At 39.7% G+C, this 27,051-nt stretch overlaps 1 protein-coding gene across 1 annotated transcript in view; it reads right to left on the reverse strand.

Moving 5' to 3' along the window:
- LOC116512457 (transmembrane protein 68-like) overlaps positions 1-19,987 on the reverse strand; it is a 34,364-nt gene extending 14,377 nt beyond the window's left edge. The window contains exons 1-4 of the mRNA XM_032222944.1: positions 19,309-19,987; positions 11,607-11,771; positions 10,003-10,196; positions 1,099-1,159 (exon numbers count right to left, since the gene is read on the reverse strand). Of these exons, the coding sequence (XP_032078835.1) occupies positions 1,099-1,159; positions 10,003-10,196; positions 11,607-11,771; positions 19,309-19,987 (1,099 nt within the window). The remainder of the gene's footprint in view (positions 1-1,098; positions 1,160-10,002; positions 10,197-11,606; positions 11,772-19,308) is intronic.
- Between the last annotated feature and the right edge of the window lie 7,064 nt (positions 19,988-27,051).

Raw genomic sequence — 27,051 nt, forward strand, 5'->3', positions numbered from 1 at the left:
CTGCAAGAGGTAACAAGCTAATCAGAATTTACCAACAGTGCAAAGATTCAAATGAAGACATTACATAGCAGGATGCTGTAGCTAGTAATAACTTAGTTAACTCTGTGAGAACTGATAAATTTGATTCTGATTTCAGACTGCCACAAAAATTCTGTATGGGAATGCTACAACTAAGTTCTAACAAGACAGAAAGCAGATTAACAATTTATAGCATAAAATGATGAGTTCAGGGTATGGATTAATGAATAAGATACCTGGGATGTAAAGAATTAATTAAAAGGACTGGAAGAAATTCAATATATCAATCACAGATGAACAGATGTAGATGAACCTGAGGGAGAGGTCAAGTGCATCATCACTCTCGAGCCCCTAAGTCCAGCTCACTTGAATTCACTTCAACCATTAGTAGTTCAGATTTTTAGAGAGTTAACCTACAATAAACCTTATTCATTTGAACCAACTTGGCTTCTGATTTAATGCGCTTGACATACTTCACTTTGCTACATTTTTGTTTCAAATATTGCTCTTCAGTTTTCAGCAATAAGCAGAGAACAGGGTGTAGCAAATTGTAATAGGGTTACAACATCTCTTTGCAAGGCACTCTGGAGAAGCCTTGATGCATATCACGCCTTAAAAGCTATAATTATTGTGCAGATTTCCTTCTTCCCTCTTCATTTTCCAAATAGAGAAAAGGGTAAACAAAGCAGCTATTGTTTTGCAGATCCTCGACAATCTAAAATGCTCCTAAGTGTTTGGAATGGTGTGAAGCTAAAGAACAAACTCAGCATTGGTATTATACTTCAAGAAAACCTCTTTCTTCACATAAGAAGCACAGTGATGACTGTGTATTACGCATATGTTGTTTTAGTTTCCCAAGAAAAGTGTTCTTCATCAAGGCAATTAAAAGTACAATAATTTATTACTTTATTACACTAGTAGACTCAACCGTGATCTCAGTTAAAACTCTGCTTCCCAAAGAGAATGGGGCTAAGAACCTCTCTGTGTCGTATACACTCTAAATGCTATGCAAAACATAGAGCTATACACTGAACAATAAATAATTTTCAAATTAAAATATGCAATATAAGTATGCCTTACTTGATCGCCCAAAGATCCAATATCCTTCGCGAACATTTTGTGTACACATGGGTATAATAGGCTAAAGAAAAAAATAGATTTTTTTATAAAAAATAATTATATTAAAGTATTAAGAGACCATCAGCCCCTATTTAATTTATTTATTTATACAGGTAGTCTTTCAACTTACAACAGTTCATTTAGTGACTGTTTGAAGTTACAATGGGACTGAAAAAAGTGTCTTGGGACAGTTTTCACACTTACAACCATTGCAGCAACCCCATGGTCACATGATCAAAAATAAGAAATTTGACAACTGGCTCATATTTATGACATTTGCAATGTCCCTGGGTCATGTGATCACCATTTGCGACCTTCTGACAAGCAAAGTCAATGAGGAAGCCAGATTCACTTAACAACAGTGTTACTAACTTAAGAACTGCAATGATTCACTTAACAACTGTGGCAAAGAAAGTTGTAAAGTGGGGCAAAACTTATAACTCATAAGTCAAGGACTACCTGTATTTCATATTTCTTAATTTCCCATTTCCCTTGTAGAGGGGCTCTGGCCAATACACAATATCTTTAATACAATGAAGCATTAAAATTAGAATAATTTAAAATTAAAAGTTTTAAAATGATAAAAAACATCATTATAAATTTTTTAGAAGGTGAAGAATTGGTCCAAGAGGCACATGTGGCTGTTTTGAATATGTAAGTGAGGAGTCAGGTTCCTCGCCATTTTAAGCTACTCTTTGCACAAAGGTTGGGATAAACATTAAACTCTGGGGCGCCCCTTATTTTGATTCACTGAGGTCTTTTCACAGAGCAGGTATCGTAATTTCTTACTGATCTTGCTTAGTTCTGATGCACACACCTAACATTCTTACCTTTTCTAACTCAACCTGCACTTAAGATATACCTAATTATTATCACTGATTGACCATAGTTTTTCTTAATATTTAAGGACTTTGCCTTTTAGCCTCATAATCTTCAATTTCTATATGCTTAAAACAACAACAATCATAATGTAGTGATGTCTGGTCAAATAATTTTATTACATTTTGCAAAGCATACACATAAAAACAACAGCATAAACTAATGATCAAGAAAAGATAAAGAGTAAAAAGAGAATAAGGATAGAGAAGTATAAAGAAAAAGAAAGGAAAACACAAATATATACAAACAATGACACCTGGCTGCTTCCATGGATATGAAAACTCTTTTTTCTATTTTCCCTTTTCTTTTGGAAAGAAAATGAACATTTTGTTACGGTCTTAAACTAAGAGTATATAATTTAGTAATGTTTGGATTGCAGTCACATTAAATATCCACCCAAATTAAATATCAATCAATTATTCAATCATGTAGCAGGGAGTTCTGGATTATATCTTACATTTGTCTTGCTCAATGTCCATAATATATTTGGTTATTCACAGTTACTTCTATGTAGTATGCATCTCATGAACCAGAATGGCTTTTTTTCAAGCACAAATTATGAAGATAAACTATATATAAATATAGAACATGCAGTACTCCTTCTAAAATGGAAGCAATAATGTAACCCAGAAAAAATAAGGAACTTTTTTAGGGCCAATGACACACAGGAAATTTGAACACTTGCAGTATATACTTTCATAAAAGTTTTCTGTTGCATATTGTTTGTTTGTTTGTTTGTTTGTTTTATTAGTTTTGTATGCCGCCCACTCCCGAAGGACTCCGGGCAGCTCACAATAAAACAGGGAAAGGGGAATAAATAAGACGATACAAAAAATTAAAAAATGCACAACATTCACAATTGAAGCAGGGCTGGATATTTCAACAGCCCCCAGCCTGTCGGAACAGCCAGGACTTGGTAGCTTTATGGAAGGTCGGGAGGGTAGTAAGGGTCCGGATCTCCACGGGGAGCTCATTCCAGAGGGCCGGAGCTGCAACAGAGAAGGCTCTCCCCCGGAGGATCGCCAGCCGACATTGGGCAAAGGTCCCCCTGGTCACAGCCGACAGATGATGTTCTAAAGTCAGCTGCGGATCCAGGAGGACTCCCAAATTGTGAGCCCTCTCTGAGGGGCGTATAATTTCACCCCCCAGGCTAAAGAGATGGAATAGCTGGACCATCTTTGGGAGGGAGCATCAATAGCCACTCGGTCTTGTCGGGATTGAGCGCAAGCTTGTTTGTTCCCATCCAGACCCTGACAGCCTCCAGGCACTGGCACATCACTTCTACCACTTCACTGAGTTGGCATGGGGCGGACAGATACAACTGTGTATCGTCCGCGTATTGATGGTATTTAATCCCGTGCCGACGTATGATCTCACCCAGCGGCTTCATGTAGATGTTAAATAGGAGGGGGGACAGGACCGAACCCTGTGGCACCCCATACTTGAGGGGCCTTGGGGTTGATCTCTGCCCTCTGACCAACACCGACTGCGACCTGTCTGAGAGGTAGGAGAACCACCGAAGAACGGTGCCTCCCACTCCCACTCCCTGCAACCGTTGCAGAAGGATACCATGGTCGATGGTATCGAAGGCCACTGAGAGGTCAAGGAGCACAAGGATAGAGGAGTGACCCCTATCCCTGGCTTGCCAGAGATCATCGATCAGCGCGACCAAAGCAGTTTCCATGCTGTAACCAGGCCTGAAACTGGACTGAAAGGGATCCAGAAAATAGGTTTCATCCAAGGACCGTCGGAGTTGAGAGGCCACCACTTTCTCTTATAAAGGGAAGGTTGGAGACTGGACGATAGTTGCTCAAAATGGCTGGGTCCAGAGACGGTTTCTTCAGGAGGGGTCTCACCACCGCATCCTTTAGGAGGAGCGGGAAGGATCCCTCCCGTTAATTATCGTCTGGACCCAACCACGTGTCACCTCCCTGCTGGTCAAAACCAGCCACGAAGGAAATGGGTCCAGTATACAAGTGGAGGTGCTCACCGCTCCCATGGCCTTGTCCACTTCCTCAGGCATGACAAATTGAAACTCATTCCATAAACTCTGCTCAAGACCTTCCCACGGTACCTCGGCTGGTACCGTGCAATTGGAGTCCAGGTCTGTCCGTATCTGAGCGACTTTATCCGTTAAATACTGAACAAATTCCTCAGCTCTACCTTGTAAAGGTTCATCCGCATCCCTCCCTTTCAGGAGGGAGCGGGTTATCCTAAACAAGGCAGCTGGGCGTGATTCAGCGGATGCAATAAGAGTGGCAAAATGCAAACATTTCGCCGCCCGTATTGCCACGAGATAGGCTCTCATCAGTGCTCGGTCTGACTCAGATTTACTGGCCCTCCAGCGGCCCTCTAGGCGTCTCTTTTGGCGCTTCATCTCCCGGAGTTCCTCAGTAAACCAAGGAGCTCTCCTGGATCCGCTACCTTGGAGAGGTCGCAAAGGCGCAATCCGGTTTAGAGTCTCCGTCGCCGCTATATTCCAAGCAGTGACTAAGGACTCGACTAGACTGTGGACAAGAGTGTCAGGTATCACCCCAAGCGCCGTCTGAAATCCCATAGGGTCCATCAGGCGTCTGGGGCGGAACCATCTAATTGGTTCCTCCTCCCTACAGTGGGGGATTGGTTTCCGAAAGTCAAGCCTCAGTAGGAAGTGATCAGACCATGACAAGGGCAAGATCTTAATACCCCTCAACTTTAGATCATGCCTCCACTGCTCCGAGAGGAATACGAGGTCAAGTGTGTGACCCGCTGAATGAGTCGGACCCTGGATTACTTGGGTCAAGTCCATGGCTGCCATGGACCATGAATTCCTGCGCCCCATCAGAGCGTTTGCCGAGCGTAGGCAGGTTGAAATCCCCCAGCACCATAAGCCTGGGGAACTCTACTGCCAGCTCGGCTACTGACTCGAGGAGCTAGGGGAGGGCTGTTGCAATGCTGTTGGGAGGTAGGTACGTTAACAGCAAGCCCACTTGACCCCCAAGGTCCAACTTCACCAATAAGGACTCACACCTGACAAGCTCCAGAGCAGGGATCCTACGAGGAACTAATGACCCTCGGATGATGATAGCCACTCCCCCACCCCTTCACTGGGGCCGTGGCTGGTGGAGCACCTGAAAACCCTCTGGGCACATTTCAGTGAGGGGGACTCCTCCCTCCGGGCCCAGCCAGGTTTCAGTAATACATGCCAGGTCTGCCCCTTCGTCTAATATTACGTCCCGGACGAGGGGAGCTTTATGAACCACAGACCTGGCATTTAGCATATTCAGAAAACAGCTTCCATGTGGACATGACAAGTCACAAAAAGGCCTATTTATAACAATGGGACTTTTTAAAATTGCAATCCACAACCAATGGTGGGTTCCTACCGGTTCGGCCGAACCAGTAGTGGAACTGGCAATGACCCAGGCCTGCCACGCCCATGAACCAGATCCCCAGTCAGCGTTGTCAGTGCCACCATCTTGTTTTTCAGTTCTGCGCAGTGCAGAACAATTTTAATTGCACTGTGCATGTACACACTGTGCGCATCAACATGTGTGCAAAGCAGTAGTGTCGGCCAGAACCCACACCTGCCTACAACCATATATTCTCTAGAATCCAAGGTTTGTTTCTGCATCATCATCATCTCTATCATTCCATTGCTTTGTTGAGACACATTCCTATGTTAAACCATTTAACACTTAACTAGCCACCCTGTTATTTGTAAGATGAGTGACCACATAAATTTCTTTTTCATTTCTTTTCTAAGAAAAGTTATGAGAGGTCTAAACAAGTTTCTAGAAATGTACAACAATAGCCTGGAATTTTGGGTTCATGGCATGCCCATTTGCTATTTTCTAAAAATAGTGGTAAGTCCTGCTTGACTGTCTTTAGACTGTTTTAACACAAACATTTCTTCTACTAAAAAGTTAGTATTTGCACATGGCATCATTTATTTCATAAGTCTCTTTAATAAGCCTTTGGGATTTGTTGCCCACATGATAGCTCATTGGTTGTCTTCATTCTATGCTTTCACATGACCGTATTTTTCGGAGTATAAAACACACTTTCCCTTCCCAAAGATATTGAAAATTTGGGTTTATACTCCGAATATAGCCCCACTCACCCGCCAGCCCCCAACCTTCGGTCTCAGCGTGTCCTCTTCCTGTCTGCAGAGATTGCCACAGACAATGGTTTGCATGTTTGGGCTCCACGCCTCACGTTTTCAGCCTCCAAACCCATTCAAGGCTGTTGCGATTGCCAGACCACATCGCCGCCAATCAATGCCTGGGCATGTCACATTTTCTGGGAGCAATTGGGGTGTTTGGAGGCTGAAAATGCGAGGCATGGAACCCAAAATGGCAAACCGGAACAGCTGCTGCCTTCTCTTACCTCTGCCATACTAATTGCAGCTTCCTGCAACAATCAGCTGTGCTTTAGAAGCTGCTTTTCAACCCCAACGAGGTGCTTGAATGCTTGTTCACAACCAGCGAACCAATGTGCTAAAGCTGTACTGAAGGATACTGGCCATTTTCAATTTGAAACTATGAGACAGCTTTTGGATTTTTTTCCTCTTCTTTTTTCCCCATTAACTGAACAGTGGGAATAAACGATAGTGCCATCTTGTAGTACCAGAGGAAATATACTATCATAAGAACAAAGAGGGAGATTAGAAGGGAATAGCCTTGGACAATGTCTAGAGACTTGGTAAACAGAATGGTGATAACAACTACCTCCTAAGAAAAAAAAACACCAGCTGTGTGCCTATCTTTTGTTTTTGTTTTTCTTCTTTTTCTTTTCTGTCTATAACATTGGGGTTTTGGAACTGTGGAGCTTTTGCTTTCACTAGGATTTAATTTTTGGTACTTGGATTTATTTTTTGGTAGATACTCTTGTAAGTCAACTTTTTCTTTGTTTTTTCTTTTTCTCTTTCCACTTACTTGTCTCATACTCTGAAAAATACAGCATTTCACACATGTATTTCAAGACAAGTATTCTCTTTGGTACTCTCCATTCAATCTCTGAAGTGTACTCAAGACAGAGATCTATAATATACTTAATCTTTGTTTAGGTTAAAATTGAGATCAAAGCCTTATCACTGAAGTGTCAAAAATAGTTGGATTCTGAGTGTTAATTAGTCTCTCTTCTTATATTGGAGATTAGTTTTCATTTAAAAAAATTTTCTATTCATAGATAAAGTCATTTATACCAAACAGCAATCTGGATGGTCTTTTTTTCTATCTGAACATATATTTGAGGATCAGAGCATGTAATGCTTGAACAGAGAGTTGGATTACAGTTTTGGTCTCCTTTTTTCCATAAGTATTTGCTGTTTCAATACCTTTAAATTGTAAATTTCTACCACTAAATGTGTACCAGTAGCATTTTGTAGGGACAATCTGGTTTCTTTAAGAGACAAACAATCTCATTTCTTATGGCCAAAATAATTTGTTCTTTATTCAATAATGCAATTGAATGTAGCACTAGGAAAATATTTACTCTTACTAATCATTCAATTATTTTGGATTAGGTAGATGTAATCTAAAGATAAAACTTTTATTACCTTACTTTTTTATGGCCCTTAACAAGCCTCAAGTTTCTTCAATAGAATTTAAAAGACGTTACTTTCTTAATCCCTGAATGTAAATGTATTACACAATTCAAGGAAATCTCTAGCCACTGCCTAATACAGTGCTATTTTCTATGTGATCTCTTTTTCATGGAAGCTAATTGCTGTCATGTAATCCTTGCTGTTAAGAAATCCTTGATGAAAGCATTGCCTTTGATTTCCTCATTCCCAGAAAGCCTCAAATTTGGCAATGACTTCAGAGCATCTTTTTAAAAAAGAAGAGGAAGAAGAAAAAGCTAACAAAAAAGCACTATTCTGTAAAGATTGCTCAGTGATGTTGCAACTGATCTTCCAGTCTTTTGCTGATTCTGTTTTACGGTGCAACAATAATTAGTGTAAAACAGTGTAAACACTGCAAAGAAGGTTTAGTAAACCTTTTAATAAATAAACAAGGTTTTTTAAAATGTTTGTTTTTTTGTTTTAATCAAACCTTTGACTCTAGCATCCATTACTGCTGTAGAAGAATTCACTTCTGACCCCATGTGTTGTGCATTTACAAGAAAGCTACAGCATGGTAGAAAAGAGAAGGAAGGTAGTTTAAAACTGATAGGGTGGAACTACCAGCAGGTCAGAGAGCAAACATTCAGACTAGTTACAAGTACCTGGTGTACCCCACAATTACATAGGAATCACAGGACAGACAAAGAGGACAGCAGCATTTAAGTATCACCAAAGGATAAAACACAGGTCCTGAAGAGCCAATTCAATGGGAAGAACAAGAGATACAACATCAGTGTGTATGCCTTACCAGTCTTCAGTGCCATGGCAAGGCAAAACCCTACATGGGATGTACCATTGACAGCTGAGTTCCTGAAATGCTGAGGGCAACAGCTGACAGCTGAAGGCAATGCTACTTGCATTGAAGCACCAATTATAGCAGCACAATAATCACTAGGGCTAGGCAATAGATTCATAAAAGCATGGATCAACTACACTAGACAGGACCTGATATTCAGACTATGCAAACAGAACATAGAAGATTTCATTTATTCCTCTTTCATCCAAGTTACTGTTTTCTATGTGCTATAATCAGTCCCAGATAGGCCCATAGATACTGAACTTCCCTACCCATCCTGCCTTGGTCAATTGAGAATTTTACATAATGCTTTTAAATAAGGTGATGATAAAAATTAGATTATCAGTTTTAGTAATGTTTGTGACAAATGCAGCATTTGCTATTAATGGTAAAGTCAGCCGGTCATTTTGGCCAGAGTATCACAAATGGAAATGAAGTCCCACTTTAATGCAAGATAGATACACTGTTCTAACAAGAAAGATAGTCTTGTTGCAGTGTACAGGTAAACTTAGTATATTTATTTTTGTATAAAAATAAAGTGAACTGTAAATGATTGAATAAGATTAAAATGCCTCTTCTTGATTATTAAAAAATACAAAATACTGGATCTGAAGGGATAGAATGAAAGAAAAAACCCAGGTAACAGAAAAAGATTTGAAATGCTAGGAATCTGAGTGAAAAGGACCCAATTATGTGAGACTTAATTTTCTCTCCAAGTTCTGTACAGTAGTACATCGGTACTTGGGAGGTATGATGAGTATCAGAAATGATGACTACCAAACAATTATTCCCAGAAGGAATAATAAAGTGAGTCATAAGACTTGTGTCTTATATTTGTGTGTTAAGTAACAAACAAACAATGATACCAGGACAAAATTTTCAAATCAAAATGTATTGGTAACTAAATTAGATGAGTTTCAAAGCAATTGACACCAAGGTACCACTGTTTTTTTCTATTTGCATGATTAGTTTTATTAAACATTCTAATATGGCCCCTTCTTGATATTTTTGAACTTTCCCTCCATACTGAATACCTGGTTCAATCATCATTATGTACACACAAAATGCCAATTATGTAATAATAAATCTTTGGAACAGGTCGTATTTCCATTTTTTAACTGAATGAATATCTAATTAGAGGGTTAAAATATAAAAAAATGTAGTTGTTTGCTAAATAATTGAATATTGAGAAAATATTTGAGATATTGAAATATTTATCATTAAGATAAGGTAAGAACTATTTTCTTTCATAGCAGTAAAATCACAGAAGATATGATATAAGCAATAGGGGAGGTATAGTATGGACCTATGTTAATTGAAGGAAAAGAGTTTTGATATCACGGCTATGAAGAATTAAGTCAAAAACTATTCCCTTTTGTTCCAAAATTAGGATATATGAACTAGGCTATTACTACTTTATTTATTTAGCTCTCAAACAGCAGTTACAGTAAATATACTTTGTCAGCTGTTATCTTCAGAAAAACCTATCATATTAAAGCTAAGTTTTCCAGTTGGTTAGCATCATGTTCTGTCTGATAAAATGTAATCAGCAAAAATTTAATAATGATATGAACACCATACTTACCACTTTCATATCTACAGCTAACTGAGCGAAACCTTTACGCTTATGCCATATGAGCTTGTATGATTTATCACTAAAGAGTGCTTCTCTCATTCCTCCTGGAGAAATTCCAAGTAGCTTGCCTTTCTTGAGAACATTTAAACACTCTTCCTTTTTATTTTGAATAATACCTGTCACACCAGCTAATGCTTGAACACCTGAAAGAAAGTGCAAGATTACAACATAATATGCTATGTGTAAAGATCTATGAAGTTGAATTAATGCTTTACCTTAAGGTAATAGAAGGGATCAAATCAGAATTTTAAAGTGTGTGTGTCTGATTGGGGTTGTATGTAAGGAGAAAGAAATTTTCAATCTGCATTTATTTTAATTTTTAATTTCACCTGAAGGCTGAAATACTAGTTATATGAAAATATACTTTCAATTAATAACATACTTTCAATTAAATAACATACTTTCAATTAATTTTCTATGTTAAAAGTGTAAATTACTTTTAATACATGTACGTCATTATGGAAATATTTCATATTTTAGCGGTATATAAGTCTACTGCTATATATATTTGGCCAAATAAAAGCATTTTCAAAATTTATACTGTGAAATAATTTATTAAGACATTGAGAATTAATCTGTTAATACAAAAATTGTGTCCATACTATATATTTGAAAAACAGACTAAGAAATAAGCAATGCCACAGCATAATTTTATACTACTTTATTAACTGTGTTGCCTAACTATGTACCTGCATGGAGAACTTGAAATTTGCATGGAGGTGTGTAGTTTTTAAATAAGCCTAATTGATTTAATATAGCGTATAAAAGAGCAATTCAGCACTATGCCATTGCAAGATGAGGTCCATTATGCCTACACTACCTACCATAATTTATAAACAATTTTGTTGCTTGTTTGTGGAAATGAATTAAAGGAATTAAACTGTTTGGGTATTTTCTGATAGAACATAGATCACAATCAGACTGGTAGGGATTAGCAGCAGAAGGAAGTGTCAGATGACGTGCAAGTTTAATACATCATCATGATCATCATCTATGCTGGGACCTCCTAAAAGAAAACAGGGAAAGAAGGAGCAATGCATACTACCCCTAAAATCAGTTCAGGTCACTCTAAGGGTTTGTTTCATGTGTTCTGTGTGCTAATAATCCAGTTCATCAATAGTGATTCTGCAAAACATCCAGAACTGCTGTGTGTTTCTTTGGGGTTAGTTGTGTGTAACACTTCTACTAAGGACATATTCTCTATTATTTCATTTTCTTTTCATGAGCAACTGATTCTAACAACTGACTATATTATGCCAGAAGCGGGTACAGAACTGTTAGTTTCATACATAGATAAGAATATGATTAGATAGAAGTAAATACTTTTTCCTACTCTTTTGTTTAACACACTTCTAAATCACTAATACTAGCTAACAATTTATAGTAAATAGAAAGTGTTCTCTAAAATAAGTTTTGAGAACCTTTGGCAGATGCTGGCTATTAACACAGGAAACCGATCATATAAAAATCCACACTTCAAGCTTCAATTTCGAAAAACAAACTAAATGAAATGTTTTACCATCATATATATTAATATAACTTATAAAAATCACCTGGAAATATGAAAACACAATCATCTGCTATTGAGTAACAACACTTGCGCTTCAGAATAAAAATTTTAGCGAGAAAACACAAGTAGTCCATAGGAACTGCTCCATGGTAATAAATAATTAACCCTGGCCCATCCGGTATGTTTTCAATGCCGTGTAGCTCATACCCTGTTTGAAATGCAAAGTATAAACCAACGGTTATTCCATATTATGCTATATAAATCAGAAATACACTAATTAAAATGCCATGCACATTTACCACATGAATGATTATATTGCAGAATATCAAATTTTAGATGTGATTAACTAGTAAATACCATAGTCACAATCAAACAACTGCCTGAAATTTCTATGTACTGAAAGCTTCCATCTGTAATCAAATATATTTTGAATTAAGAGTATGTTTTCTGTGGAATTAAGAACTTTCATTTATGGAGTCATAGCAAGTGGTGGCACCTAACTGACCTTGGCTGATTAGACCTAATTAGTACTTAAGTGGAAACTAATAGGAAATTCCAGAGCTGTAGTGTGCTCCAGAAAAATTAGGCATCTCTTAGAACATCAGTAATACAACTTCTGTAACATTGCTAAGAAAACTGTATTGGACATGTCTAGTATGTTAACTCGGGGAAGTATTAATAATTTAAGAAAAATTCATTCACTGAAACATTCCATTGACTAAGCAAGAGACAAGGCATTTTCTTCAATTAACTGGTCTTTTTACATCCCAAGATCTATCCAGAATTTGTATCTATCCTGCTCCCACTTTCCAATAACATGGTTGCTACAGATTTTACAGAGAGGGAAGAACCAGCAAATACTACTGCTTCACTTCTTTAATCAGAGCACCCACAGCAGAATTCTTATGAGATGCTCTCAATGATGGATTCCTGTGCTAAGGAACACTTGGCAGTAGGGAAAAGGCTACGCGGTGGTGCATAAACTTGAGCATCTGCAGATAACAAGTCTGTTGCTCAAGTGTTTAGACTCTACAATTGGAGCATCCTTGTCAGTTGACACTAACAAGGATGCTGCAATTTGTATTTTTCTCAAGTAGCAAAAAGCCAGAACTAATTATAACAGTAGGCATATTATGGTAGCTGTGGTAGATGACCGCTATGAGACTTAACTCCATCTTGACCTGGCAGCACACTTAACATGCACCGTGATTCACCATTAGATTTGCAACCATCAGGAACTGAAATTTGACATTATTTGAAGGATCAGTAATTGCCCAGCCCTGTAGGGCTGGGCAATTACTGATCCTTCAAACAACTAACAACAAAATCCAAAGAAGCAATACATATAAAGTGACACAAATATTTAAGAAATAAGTACAATGTATTAAATGTTAACATTATTTTTGGATGTTGGTCAATGTTCCCAATTTTAGTGCTTTTGTATAATCCATATTGACAATTGGAGGACTAGCTAATTATAACTAGCTACAAAGTTGTTTGTTTTAATAATTGTTACAGTTATTGTTTTAACTGTTGGCTGTTCACCACCCAGAATCATGTTCAGTGATATACGCAGCCATTTACATTTATTAGGTGAATAATTTATGGATACACAATACTGTGAGTTAAACATCGATTATCTCAGTAAATACAGTTATGCTGATATGATCCAACAAATGTAGATAATTCGGTAAGAGAATCTAAGTTTCTCACTAATACACATTTGCTTACCATGCCATAATCTTCCATATCCATCCAATATGATTGCTATTATTAGCCTCACAGGATCCCATATATCACTGGAATAATTTCCATTCAGTTTGTGAGTCCTTTCATACAGGAGGAGAAATAAAGCAGAAAAATAAAAAAATAATACGATGGCAAGTGGAACAGCAAATAATATAGTAGCAAGCAGCAGCACTGAATAAACAACTATATAAAGAAGATTGTTAAGAAGCCATTCTTCCAAAAGATATTGAAGGCATGTAGAGAAGATCATTGTTGACTATCAATGCAGGCAGTATTTAGTCACATTCTTTCCACAGCACTACTGTGTCTTCATCCCACAGGAAATAATTCAAGTGCCCAGTCAGAAACATCACAGAGGTCTAAATATGCTAGCTATGCAACAATCAAGATAATCTTGATAAACACACCCAAATCTAAATCAACCAATCCAAATAATAGACCTAGTTCAAGTTTATGGAGCATAAAATTAATTACTAGGAAATGGAATATTCCTGATATATGCAGTTGGGTGTGGAGCAAAAAAAAAGGAAAACACTTTGCTGGGAGAAGAAAGATGAAGTCAGCCAGAATAATATTTCTATAAAATGTATTATTTGGCTGTGTCCTAAAACAGGACAAAATGTTTCTCCACCAAGAAGCAAAAATACATTTTTTTCCAAATTCTATATATACTGGATGACCGTTAGAGGGCAACAATGCCTTTATATCTTTCAGCTGCTCCCTAAGGATCCTTGATTTCTGCAGTTCAGATCTGGCAATCTTTTCTGCAGACCAGTGTTTCTCAACTTTAACAACTTTAAGATGGATAGACTTCAGCTCCCAGAATTTCCCAGTGAGTATAGGGAAAGCAAAGCTTACTTATTGTTGACAGTATCATGTGTGTGTGTTATGCAGATATTTTGAATATATATATATATATATATATATATATATATATATATATATATATATATATATATATATATATATATATATATATATATATATATATATATATATATATATATATATATATATATGCAGATATTAATTATTAATTTGTGCTGATAAATAAATAAATAAATGCAACACAAATGTAACAAGGTAACATAAAAAAATGGCCAGAGTGAGCCGATAGACAGAAAAGGGAAGCAGTATGCCCCCTCCCATATTAACAGAAGAACTAAATTCCACATGGATTTTCTTCCATGATGATCTATTTCTAATGTATCATTTCAAATAATGATCTATTATCTGCAAAACGCCCCTGATGTCCCTACCCATTTATAACCAGGAAGAATTACCACACACAAAAATAACAATCTGGGCTACAAAATCCAGAAGATCGCTAAATAGACTTTTCAAATTGAAGAGTTTTCATTCTCTCCTCCATTGGCCGTAGAGATTTCTGCAGCCGGGACGCGTTAGTGTTAACCAGCACAAACATTTCAGTTGTGTACTTGAGAACGTGAAAAACATTTCTTCTGCTTTTTCTTTAACATGCTGCTGTAACGTGGGTCGGCGTGTTTAATTTCAAAAGAAATGAGAGACAAGGGTTTTCTGACATTCGTACATGATGATATGGATGCAGTTCTGAATCTCCAATGTGGTGTCTCCAGTTTTGTGGGGGGGGGGGGGCAGTTCCCAGGCTGGGAATTCTGTGACCTGCAGTTCAACACGTGTGGATGACCTGCTCAGAGGAAGAGATTCCGTCCCACAGCCGCTCACTAAACCAGTTCTGCCATTTTCCTCCTCCATTACGCCCCTTTCTTTTTCAAGCCTGTCCTAACCACGCAAACCTACGGAAGCTCCCAGGCAACTCCGTCGCCATTCGCTCGCCCGACTCCACTTGCCTGCTCGTTATTGCTGCTTCTTTCGCTTTCCATCGCTGGTCCCATGGCACCTCAACAAACAAACAAACAGGCACAATCAGGGTTTCAATCCAAAAGAGTCTTAGCGACCATGGGTGAAGAGTACAGAAGTGGCGGGGAAACCACAATGCTCCAAAGAGCGAGGGTTGGTCCTTTACATCTCAATCTTCCTGATCCAGCCTGAAGATTTTGTTTCTTTTCTCCGAGAATAAAACGCCCGCTGAGCTGACTCTTCCTTCGACAGTAAATTTCCCTAGCGCTTTCATTAAACACGCCTGAAGAAAATCCGCACAGGTTACGCTGCTTATATAAACATTCTTGCGACACCAGCTCTCAGAGAAAGGCCAACGGCGTTCAGGAGCTGAACCCGAACTCGGCTGGCACGAGCTTCTGGGTAATATAGTGGCTACCTGAAGATCTCAATGCATTACAACTGAATCAGCATTATTGGAGTAAAATCAGTTACGAATAGTAACCCTCCTGCTGGTATTTTTATTAAGTTCCCAACACCCCAGAATCTTCTGGATGTAGGTAGAATGACTCCCAATGCCCATTTCACAATTGCTTTATTTATTATTTTATTCATTAGTTTGTACAGGATAGCAGGTATAAGTATGAACATGGACATGAACAAAAAATATGAATACAAATAAAGGGACAGTAAAACAGGGACGGTAGACATGCTGGTGTGCTTATGGATGCCCCCTTTATGGACCTCTTAGGAATGGGATGAGGTCCATGTAGACAGTTTAAGGTTGAAGGTGTGAGGGTTTGAAGCATTAACAATGGAGTCAGGTAGAGCATTCCAGGCATTGACCACTCGGTTGCTGAAGTTGTATTTTCTGCAGCCCAGTTTGGAACGGTTTACCTTGAGATTATCTTTAATTTTTACCTTTATTAAAAACTAAAAAATTTAAAAAAATCATTAATTTTTACCTTGGGATTATCCTGAATTAGAATTAGAGACAATATGCTGGTTCATCAAAGCCAATATATTTATTGAATTTTATTTTTAATTTATTATGTGCCATCAAGTGGTTTTCAGTTCTTAGGGTCCACATAGATTTTCTCCATGATGATCTATTCTTCCAACAGTCCACTCATCACCACTGTAATTGAGCCAATCATATTGCTGCTTTTTTCCCTTTAGATTCCACCTTCCCCAGAATTAGAGACTTCTCTAGGAAGCTACTCTTCCCCCCCACCTCCAATGTGTCCCAAATTGGATCATTTTATCCTGATCGTTTGTGCCTTGAGTGAAAAGTCTGGATTGATTTGTTTGATGATCCATCAGTTTGGAGTTGTTGGTTTTTTTGGCTGTCCATAGTGTTTGGGAGGTGGGGGAAGGCATGATGGCTGAGCGGTTAAAGATGCTGAGCTTGACAGCTGGAAAGCTAACGGCCTGGGTTCAAGACTTGAGCACCATGTGATGTGATGACCTCCTGTTCCTGTCCCAACTCCTGCCACCCAGCAGTTCAAAACCTTAAGAAACAGAAGTGAGCATCGTCCCTAAAGTCGGACACAACAGGACAAGGGAAGCCTTTATCTTAACCTTTTTAGTATTTTTTTTGTAAAAAAATATTTTTTATTTTTAAACAAACACAAACGGACAGAACAAAAAACATAAAACCATCTTCCATTACAAATTATAGAAAGTGTGTCAGTTGGTTACAAAATTTCTGTGGATCCCTTCCATAGTCATTTTAAAGTACGAGGCGTGAGGTAAAAGTTAACGTTTTTATTAACAGGCAACAGCAAGAACAACTTCAGAACACAGACAGTGCTCGGGCCGCCTGACAGCTATTTATATATGACAGCTGTCAGGCGGCTGGCCAATTGGCGGCCAGTGATTGTCCCGCCAGCCGGCAGGCACGCCTGGGCCAATCAGGAGCCTGCGGCTCTGGCCCCGCCTGCCGGTTGTGTCGGAAGAACACAACAGCCCGCGGCTGGACGTGGCTGGACAGGTTGGGCGGCCGCTGGGTAAGCAGACCCCGGCCGCGATGGTTGAACGGGCAAAGTGGCTGGTGGCAGTGGCCCCTCAGTTGCCCAGTGGCGCAGCTGGTTCAGATGGCGTCGCCATAGTCTTCCGTCACCCAGCTAGACGCTATAAGAGCATGGGCCTGTTAGCTCTGTAATGACCCCGGGCAGCCATTTTGGGTCCCCTGCGAGATTTTAAGCGAAGACCCCCCTCACCCACCAGAAAAGACCTAGGGGGCCCGGTTGGTAGACAAGGGAGTAGGAATAGGCGGAGAGGAACTCCGACCAATGGCCCATGCGGGGCGATAGGATAGGTGATGTGGGCCGGTCGCCGGAGATGATGCCCAAGAGAGGTTTGTGGTCTGTCAGGAGAGTGAAGCGGTGACCATAGAGGTAGGGATGAAAACGTTTTACTCCCGCAACGGCCGCAAGGGCCTCCTTGTCCAACTGGCTATAATTTCGCTCAGCTTTGGACAAGGTGCAGGAGTAGAATGCAATCGGGGTCTCGGAGCCATCGGGGTAGGAGTGGCTGAGCACGCCCCCCACCCCGAAGGGGGAGGTGTCGCAGGCGAGGAGGAGTGGGAGGTGCTCGTCATACTGCACGAGCACAGGGGCAGAAGTCAAGAGGGTTTTGACAGCTGCGAGCGCATGCGCTTCGCGGTCTGTCCAGTTCCAAGAGGTGGAGGCCTCGAGGAGGCGATGCAGGGGCTCCATGACAGAAGCTTTTTGGGAATAAAAGAAGAATAAAAATTGAGGAGCCCCAGGAATGCCTGGAGCTCCACCTTCGAAGAAGGAGTGGGGGCAGAGGCAATGGCCTCGATTTTAGAAGGGGTGGGATGGATTCTGCGGGAATCCACAAGGAACCCAAGGAATTCCACAGATGGCACGCCGAGCCGGCAGCACGGAATCGGGAGAGGACAGCCCTAAGGGTCTTGACGAGTCCTGATTGGTCCGGAGCAGCAATCAGGACATCGTCAAAATAGGGCACAACTCCCGGGATGCCATGGAGCACCCGCTCCATGAGCCCTTGAAAAATCCCGGAAGCCACACTGACCCCGAACTGAAGCCGGCGGCACTTGAAAGCGCCATGGTGGGTTACAATGGTTTGGGCTGTGGTTGAGGCCTCATCTACCGGCAGTTGCTGGTAGGCTTGGGCCAGGTCCAATTTTGCAAAAATCTTGCCCTGGTCCAAGGAGTGCAGAACATGCTGCACCACAGGTACCGGGTAAGGATGTGCCTGAAGGGCCTTGTTCAGGGTCGCCTTGTAATCGGCCAGACCCTCAGGGACACATCTGCCTTTAAGGGCAGGATGATGGGGGTTTCCCAGGGGGCATGGTCGACGGGTTCCAGGATGCCCTGAGAGACCAGTTTGTCTAGCTCGGCATCCACACAAGCCCGGAGGGTGAAATGAACCCGTCGTGCCTTCACCCGTGGCGCCACCATGGGGTCCAAATTTAGGGAGATTGGGTTGCCCTTGTAGCAACCCAGGGTGTCGGAGAAGACGTCACCAAACTCTGACAAGAGGGAATCTAGGGAGGAAACAAAACGGAGAGAGTTAATGCCGGCAATGCTGAGCCCAAAAGCCCTAAACCAGTCGAGCCCCAGGAGAGTAGCTAGGGGGCTTTAGACCACCAAAAGGGGCAGGGAGCCGTGGAACTTGCGAAATTTGACAGGGAAGTACCTGCAACCCAGGATGGGGATCGGGTTGCCCTGGTAGTCACGAAGGAGGCAGTCAGCAGGGGCCAGCTGGCTAACAGTGAGGGTCGGTATTAATGACCTCAAGGTGTACCAAGACATAATTGTGCGGGCAGAGCCGGTGTCCAATTCCATTTTGCAGGGCGGCCGGCGAGTAAGATGCGAAGATGCATCTTACCCTGGCCGCCATAGGAGGAAGAGGCAGCGGAGTCGGGCTGCCAGTCGGGGAGAGGAGGTTCGGGGTCGGAAACCACGTAGCACACCAGGCGGGTGGAAGCGGACCCCGGAGGCTAGCGTCAGTAGGCAACAGGCAGAGCGGTAGAAGCTGGAGGAGGGGACCTCGGGTTTCGAGAGTCTCCCAGAGCAGAGCGGCAGACGTTGGAGATGTGGCCCTTCTTCCCACATCAGTGCAGAGGGCCGTACGGAAGCAGAAGGAGGCCCTGGGATGGCGGCCGCCACAGCTGAGGCACATGCCGCCATCCCAAGGGGGCATGGAGCGGAGGCAGTCGACAGAAGCAGTGGCATCGGCACACGGATCGAGCACCATCATCTGGCTATGCACAGCCGAGTTGGGCAGCGCCGGCAACGCTGATGGAGGGAACCGGCGGACATCCAGGGTGGACTGGCTGGCCATTTTGTAAGTCCAGGCTTCGTCCACCGCAATCTTCATCGACAGCTCGGTGCGGGACAGAATTTGCCGGTGAAGGTTGATATCAAGGAGCCCATAAATAAACTGTTCCAGGAGAGCGTCCTCAAGATCAGAGAATTCACAGTTTATTGCAGCAGCCCTCAGTTCAGCCACGTACTGGCTGATGGATTGTCTTTGGATACAGCGCCGGAAAAATTGCCGGTGCGAATACTTGGAAGGCGTCGGCTCATAGTGTAACTTGAGCCGAGCCATGAGGAGATCCAGTGGCATAGTGTGCACCGGGGTTGGTGCCGAAAGAGCCCGGGCAGTGGCGAACATTTCAGGCCCGCAGTAGTGCAAGAAGGTGCCCCGTCGTCTCCCCTCAGGGAGCTCGGAGAGGTCATGAGCTTGGAGAAAGACCTCGAACCTCTCTAAAGAAGCGTCCCAAGATTCGGCCTCTGGCCTGAAAGCGAAGACTGAGGAAGGAGCCAGGGCAGGGACGATGACGGGGTCCGTGTCGCTCATCCTCGTCGCCAGTTTAAAGTATGAGGCGTGAGGTAAAAGTTAATGTTTTTATTAACAGGCAACAGCAAGAACAACTTCAGAACATGGACAGCGCTCGGGCCGCCTGACAGCTATTTATATATGACAGCTGTCAGGCGGCTGGCCAATTGGCGGCCAGTGATTGTCCCGCCAGCCGGCAGGCACGCCTGGGCCAATCAGGAGCCTGCGGCTCTGGCCCCGCCTGCCGGCTGCGTCGAAAAGACGCAACACCCATCATACAATTCATATCAAATCACCTATTTTAAAATCAAATATATTTATATATATTATTGTGATTGTACCTCAACCTTCATTTGACTATAATTGTTTTTACATCCTTTTATATGAAATATTCTAAGATCGCACATCATGACGTTATGACGTGATCCCCTACTTTCAACCTTTTTAGTATTTCCAGGAGTCTTCCCCAATATCAAAGTTCAAAGGCTTCCTATCATGCTTCTTTAATTTTCAACTTTAGCATCCATAGAGTGTCACAAAGAATACTTTGGCTTGCGCATTAAAAAAAAAAAGCTTCAAATTATCAGTAATCTTGGTAAAATCTATATTTTGGAAAATGGGTCAGCTAATTATGTTAAGCAGTTTGCCATTAATTTTCAATATTGGTGAAATATTGATAGGAGGCCTGATGATTTCATTTTGAAAGGCACTTTGGAGTGTAAATGCAACACTTTTTTGTGACGCATGCAAACATCTGTATTTGTTTGCCAGATCTGATAGCAGATCTGGAATGAAATTCTCTTTATAATAACATCCTGCAGAACAACATTATTTGCATTCATGATTTGTACAGATAATCCTTGACTTATGACTAAAATTTAGGCCGAAATTTCTCTTGCTAAGCAAAACATTTCTTAAGTCAATTTTATCCCATTTTACGACCTTTCTTAGCTTGTTGTTCACTTAACAAGTAAATCACTGCAGATGTTACATTAATAACATGGTTGTTAAGTCAATTTGGCTTCTTCATTGACTTTGCTTATAAGAAGATCTCAAAAGTGGATCCAGGACACTGCAACCATCATAAATATGAATCATTTGTCATCTATCTGAATTTTATCATGTAACCAAGGGGACACTGAAATAGTCCTAAGTATGAAAAATAGTCATAAGCCACTTTTTTCAGTGATTTAGAATGGTCCCTAAATGAACTGTTGTAAGCCAAGGACTACCTGTAATGAATTGCAGGCATCTGCTGCATTCATATTCCTCTTCTTCTGAATTAAATCTTACAAGAAAATCTACAAAAAAAACCCAAATATACCAATATTCTTGAAACACTAAAAAGCTAATCAAAAGGCATAAACATTAAATAAACAGGCTGCTCATAAATCCTTAATAAAATCTAGATTTTTCTGGAATCTTTAGAAAGAGATATACCTTCTGTGATTAATTGTAGTACTTATTGCTTTAAAGCCTTCTAATTTTATTTTATTGGTAAGTTAACACTGTGTCAGAATAAAGATTTAATTTTATTTGATTTGACTGATTGTGAACTAATGTTCTTATTTTGTCATGGGGGGAGTATTGTTACATGATGACAACATTGAAAAAATATTTTAAAATAATGTACTTATTCATCTGTAATACAGACAATAATAATCTCCAAATTAGAAAATGAAGTAAATTCCATTTAATTTACTTCTGTTATTTCATCTTCAGTTTCTCCATTTCTATCATTTATATCTATGTTGTTTGTGCAGCTAGTCCTCATTTAGTGACTGCCTCAGTGACAGTTGTTCGCAGTGACGACAATGACTGAAAAATAACTTTGCAACCAGTCCTGGCATTTACAACCTTTGTAGATTTATAAAGGAAAGAAAACTGAAATAAGATCGTAGGCACAGTCCCAATTTTACTTAGTGACCACTTTGCATAATAATTGAGTTGCCAGTCCTAACTGTGGTCATTAAACAAGAACAACTGGTATGTAGAAACTTTGAGTTCTAGTTCTGTCTGTATAGTACATTCCATACTTTTAAGGGATGTCTTTTAATCATTTTATGCTGTGCATTGTCATGAAAGTGAGGATACAGTCTCATTCTGTTCTCAAGTAATTTATTTCAGTAGAGCTAACTGTTAAATGGAAATAGATCGGGTTCTGTGACTTTTGCACCATTTCAACATTGTAAGATAGAAAATAGAATGAATTCATTTTAAATTCAAGGAAAGAATACTTTCTAAATTCTACTCAATTAATTTTATAATTTTATGATAATTTTATATTATACAACCCATTACTCATGGATCATCATTTGGAGATGTTTTCTTTCCCAAACAGAAAAACAGATGTCAAGTTTCAATTCATTTTGTATTTGAAAAGGTTGGTTTCAGTTGCCAAGAATATGATAATGGAAGTTGATGTGTGAGGGGTCATTATTCTTCTCTCTCTTTTTATTTGATTTAATCCTCATTTTTAAAGGGGTTGTGTTTTGTCAAATTTGTGCTTGTGTGTTCCTGTTTACTTTGTTCTGTTTTTATTCCCACCACTTCCTAAAGAACTAACAATTATATATCTTGCTCTTCACCTTTAGAAACCACAAATCGTAATTGCAGAGTTAGTTTTGCACCTAATAAGTCAGAAGCAATTTCTCAACTCTTGAATTATGCAAAAGATTGATGGGTTCTAGCCACTGAATGTAAACAGCTCATTTCCCACCTCCTACTGAAACAGATGCTCAAACACCATTCATTCTATTTGGCATGACCATAATAATTACCGTTCCGGATTACACTTCTTCATGTTATTTGATTATATAGATTAATAAAGGCTGGTTCTGATCATTAGTTGCCTCTTGACTTAGCTGAATACCTGATATCAAATTAGTTATCACAATGATTAAATGTTTACAGAGTTTAGTATACCAATTTAATGGAAGGTAAATAAAAGGTAAGGAAAGAAGGTCATAGTAAAATGTCTGTGAAAATGTACATAAGGTGGATTGCTGCCATTTCTGTATTCTAATGATCTAAGTGCCAGAGCCAACTATAATAACATTGCCAAAAAGGTATTAAGGGTTGTTAACCTAATTTTGCGTAGCTTCTTCTCTGATAATATTGTACTGTTAACTAGAGATAAAAAACATTTGCTAGACTAATTCTCAAATGCAGGTTATCTGCCTGGAACCTGCACTGCATATTGGGCATTAATACAATCAAGCGAGTCCAGAGGTATTTCACGAGAACAGTTTTCCACTCCACTGCTCGCAACAGAATACCTTATGCCACCAGGCTTGAAATTTTGGCCTTAGACAATTTAGAACTATGCCACCTTCAGTCTGACCTAAGCATAGTACACAAAATTGTCTCCTACAACATCCTACCTGTCAATGACTACTTCAGCTTTAACAATAACAATACACAAGCACACAATAGATGCAAACTTAAGGTAAACCACTCCAAATTCGATTGCAGAAAATATGACTTGGAATGCATTACCTGAGTGTGGTTTATTCACAAACCCCCAAAACTTTAACCTTAGATAAGGTGACCAGACGTCCCGATTTCAGCGTGACGGTCACGCTTTATAACAATTTGTCCCGTGTCCCGGGCCGTTTTAAAAAAGTCCTGATTTTCTGGCTTCATGTTGAAAGCCCAGTGGATTTGCTTAAGAAATCCTAACCGGGGCAAGACAAAAGACACCCTGTCTAATCCCTCTCTCTGTCTCAGTACTTTCATTGAGGATATTAAAACGTTAAAGCAACAAAATGGACCCACCCCGCGCCCCTTTTACTCACTTTTATAAGAAAAAATGACCAAGTACCATAGAGCTGCAGGAAACAGAGCTGCCTAGAGTAGTAACAACTGTTCCTTCCTGGATTTCCCGGATGGGAGGGGCACGGAAGTTGGAGGTCGGCTCATGTGGGAAAAAATGGTGGCTCCTATTTTTCTTTGAAAAATATTTCCCTGGGACTATTTCACCATTTTAATTTGCTCAGCTCTTTGTATTAACATCTATATCATTCTGGATTGACTTGGAGTTCCTGCCTACTGGTAAGTGGTTTTTTCTTTTATTTTTTAAATGTATTTTAAAATAATGTAGGTTTTTAAAAATGTGCAGCTGCTGTTTTTTTATTCAAAACAATATGTGTAACACTATGATGTGCCATGGAAAAATCATTGAATTGATATTTACCAGGAAAGCAAATATGAAGGCTTCCTGTGGAGCAATTGTCTCAAATATCTGTAGTAGCAAGAATGGTTGTTGTTCCCAAAGTAAGGTTAAAAAAAAACCCTGAAAGAACAAAAGGTTTTTTTTAGGGTATTTTCCTGATCAAAACTATAATTGTTTCTGCATGACACCCTTAATCACAAATAGCCAGCTACACTTCATTCTAAATAGTTTTATTTCCTTTATTGTATGTGATTACTCAAGTCCAAAAACTGAGTTAATTGGCTAAACTCAGCTCCACAATTTACTAAATATACAGTTACAGGATTTTCATGTATAGTATGCTGTCTCTTAGGGTTTATTGAACATAGGAGAATAATATGAGAGGGATTTGATGTAAAATAAGCTCTTTTAATGAATTCAAAATCAACGCAGCAGACAAGACATGGGAGTAAACATAATACACACTTTAACAATATTTTTTTTCTTTTAGCCATCAAATACTGCAGCAAGTGTGTCAGTAATAATAGCAAGACAGGCATAGGATTTTCCAGCCAGGTTAATTTTACTTTTTTATGGTTTTGATGTTGTATTTAATTTTATCTGTATTAGAAACTTATGAAGGCTGTGCAACATTTTGAGGTAATATAGAGTATGTAAAGGCATGAATACAGTAGAACCTCTGGTCAAAACCATAATTTGTTCCATAACTTTGGTCGCAAACTGATTTGGTCATGAATCAAACCTAATTTTGGAAATTTGGCACTTACAAAAAAAATGGTGCAGAAGGGGAAATCGGGGGGGGGGGGGAATATTTTGGTCAGAAGCGTTCGTGACCAGAGGTTCTACTGTATAACATTTTCACTTAAGACACAAGATTCACTTAAGATATAACATCTTCACTTAAGATTCACTTAAGTGACCAAAGTTACAATGGCATTGAAAAAAGTGACTGATGACCATTTTTCACACTTAGTGACCATTTTCACACTTAGCGACCATTGCAGCATCCTCATGGTCACGCGATCAAAATTTTGATGTTTGGCAACAGATTCGTATTTATGATGGTTTCAGTGTCCTGGGGTCATATAATCACCTTTTGACAAAGTCAAATGGGGAAACCAGATTCACTTATGTTACTAACTTATCAGCTGCAGTTATTCACTTAAGAATTGTGGCAAGAAAGGTGGTATAGTGACCAAAGTTACAATGGCATTGAAAAATGTTGCTGATGACCATTTTTCACACTTAGTGACCATTTTTCACACTTAGCGACCATTTTCACACTTAGCGACCGTTGCAGCATCCTCATGGTCACATGATCAAAATTTTGATGTTTGGCAACAGTTAAAATTTATATTTGTAAATTGTAGTTATGTTGAAATAAAAAAATTACAATACTATTTTTGCGTTGTATGAAAATTTTTGTTGCTCCGTATAAAATTTTTAATTAAGCCCCCCCCCATCCCCGGTCAAAAGTGTCCCTCTTTACCAATCTGAAAATCTGGTCACCTTAACCTTAGACTGTCTACTGTTGATCTCACACCATTCCTAAGAGGTCTGTAGGGGCGTGCATAAGCCACCAATGTGCCTACCATTCCTGTCCTTATGTTCCCTTTTATTTGTATCCATTTCATGTATTCAAAATCATGTTTATACTTATATATATTATCTAATACATGCTTGATGAAATAAATAAATAAACAAAAAGTTCTCATTTCATACTGCAAAATCATCAACATCTCAGGTAGGCAAGATCAGGTAGATTAGAAGTTCTGCAGATAGCAGAAACTAGTGGGCTGGCTTGTTACAATTGGCAAACTGCAGACTCATCATGTTCCTTTTTTCCTTCTGTGCCTCTTCCCTTTTGTTTGTAGAGACTAAGGGAGATGACATTGATAGAAATATGTAAGAGCTATTATCTAAACAAAGAGATGAAATATTCTTTAAGATTGGGGAAACAATAATAGTTGGAAGGCAAATGCCTCCCTGAGTCACTAGGATAAAAGAAAAGGAAAAATAGTACAATCAGACTTGTAATATTTTATTATTATAGCCAATCTCAATAAAGTAAAGTTTTAGACTTCCATTGGAACTGATTTTCTGGACTGATCTGCCTGTTGGGTCTGATACCGTTTAAAGCTGATTATTATTATTATTATACAATTGTATCACAGCGGCCAGTTGTTTCGCCGGATTTGGCATTGGTTACTAGTCGGGCCTCACCCAGGGGCCTAGGACGTCATAACGTATTTTTGTAATATTCGTGCAGATCCAAGCAGTGCGGCTTTTTGCATTTGACTGATGGTGATTTTGTCAATTTTTAACTGTTTTAAATGTAATTCCAGTGCTTTTGGAATAGTACCAGTGTGCCAATTACAACTGGAATTAGTCCTTTGCATTTTCCCACAATTCTTTCCAGAATTCAACTGTGGCCTGCTTTTCTGTGTTTTCACTTTTGGTGTCACCATTCACATTAAAACTTTGATAAAAATGCTGTTGGTCTGATCGAAATTGCTGATTTTGTTTATATTGGATGATTCATGCCTCATATCTTTCAATTTTTCTAGCTGTTGCTGTTATCTGCTGTTTTACAATCTCTACAGCTTCATTGATGTTTCTTGTATCCAATCTATATCTTCTGATTAGCCGATCTATGGTTTTGTTGTTTTTAAGCCGTTGCTCATGCATGTTCTTTAAGTTACTAGCATCTGCCCTTAATTTTTTGACTTTTTGTTCTAATCGGATTTTCCACTTTGGCTTTGATGCTTTTTCTGTTGTGTGACTAGGTACTTTGATTTTAATGCCTAGTTCATTAGTGACTATTACAGCTGCACTGTACATTAACTGGTTCGTTTCCAAGATGGATCCTGATTCAATTGTTGAAAACACTGCATTAACCATTTTCATGATA

The sequence above is a fragment of the Thamnophis elegans genome, chromosome 8 (genome assembly GCF_009769535.1).
Source record: "Thamnophis elegans isolate rThaEle1 chromosome 8, rThaEle1.pri, whole genome shotgun sequence".
In the NCBI taxonomy this organism is placed as follows: Eukaryota; Metazoa; Chordata; class Lepidosauria; order Squamata; family Colubridae; genus Thamnophis; species Thamnophis elegans.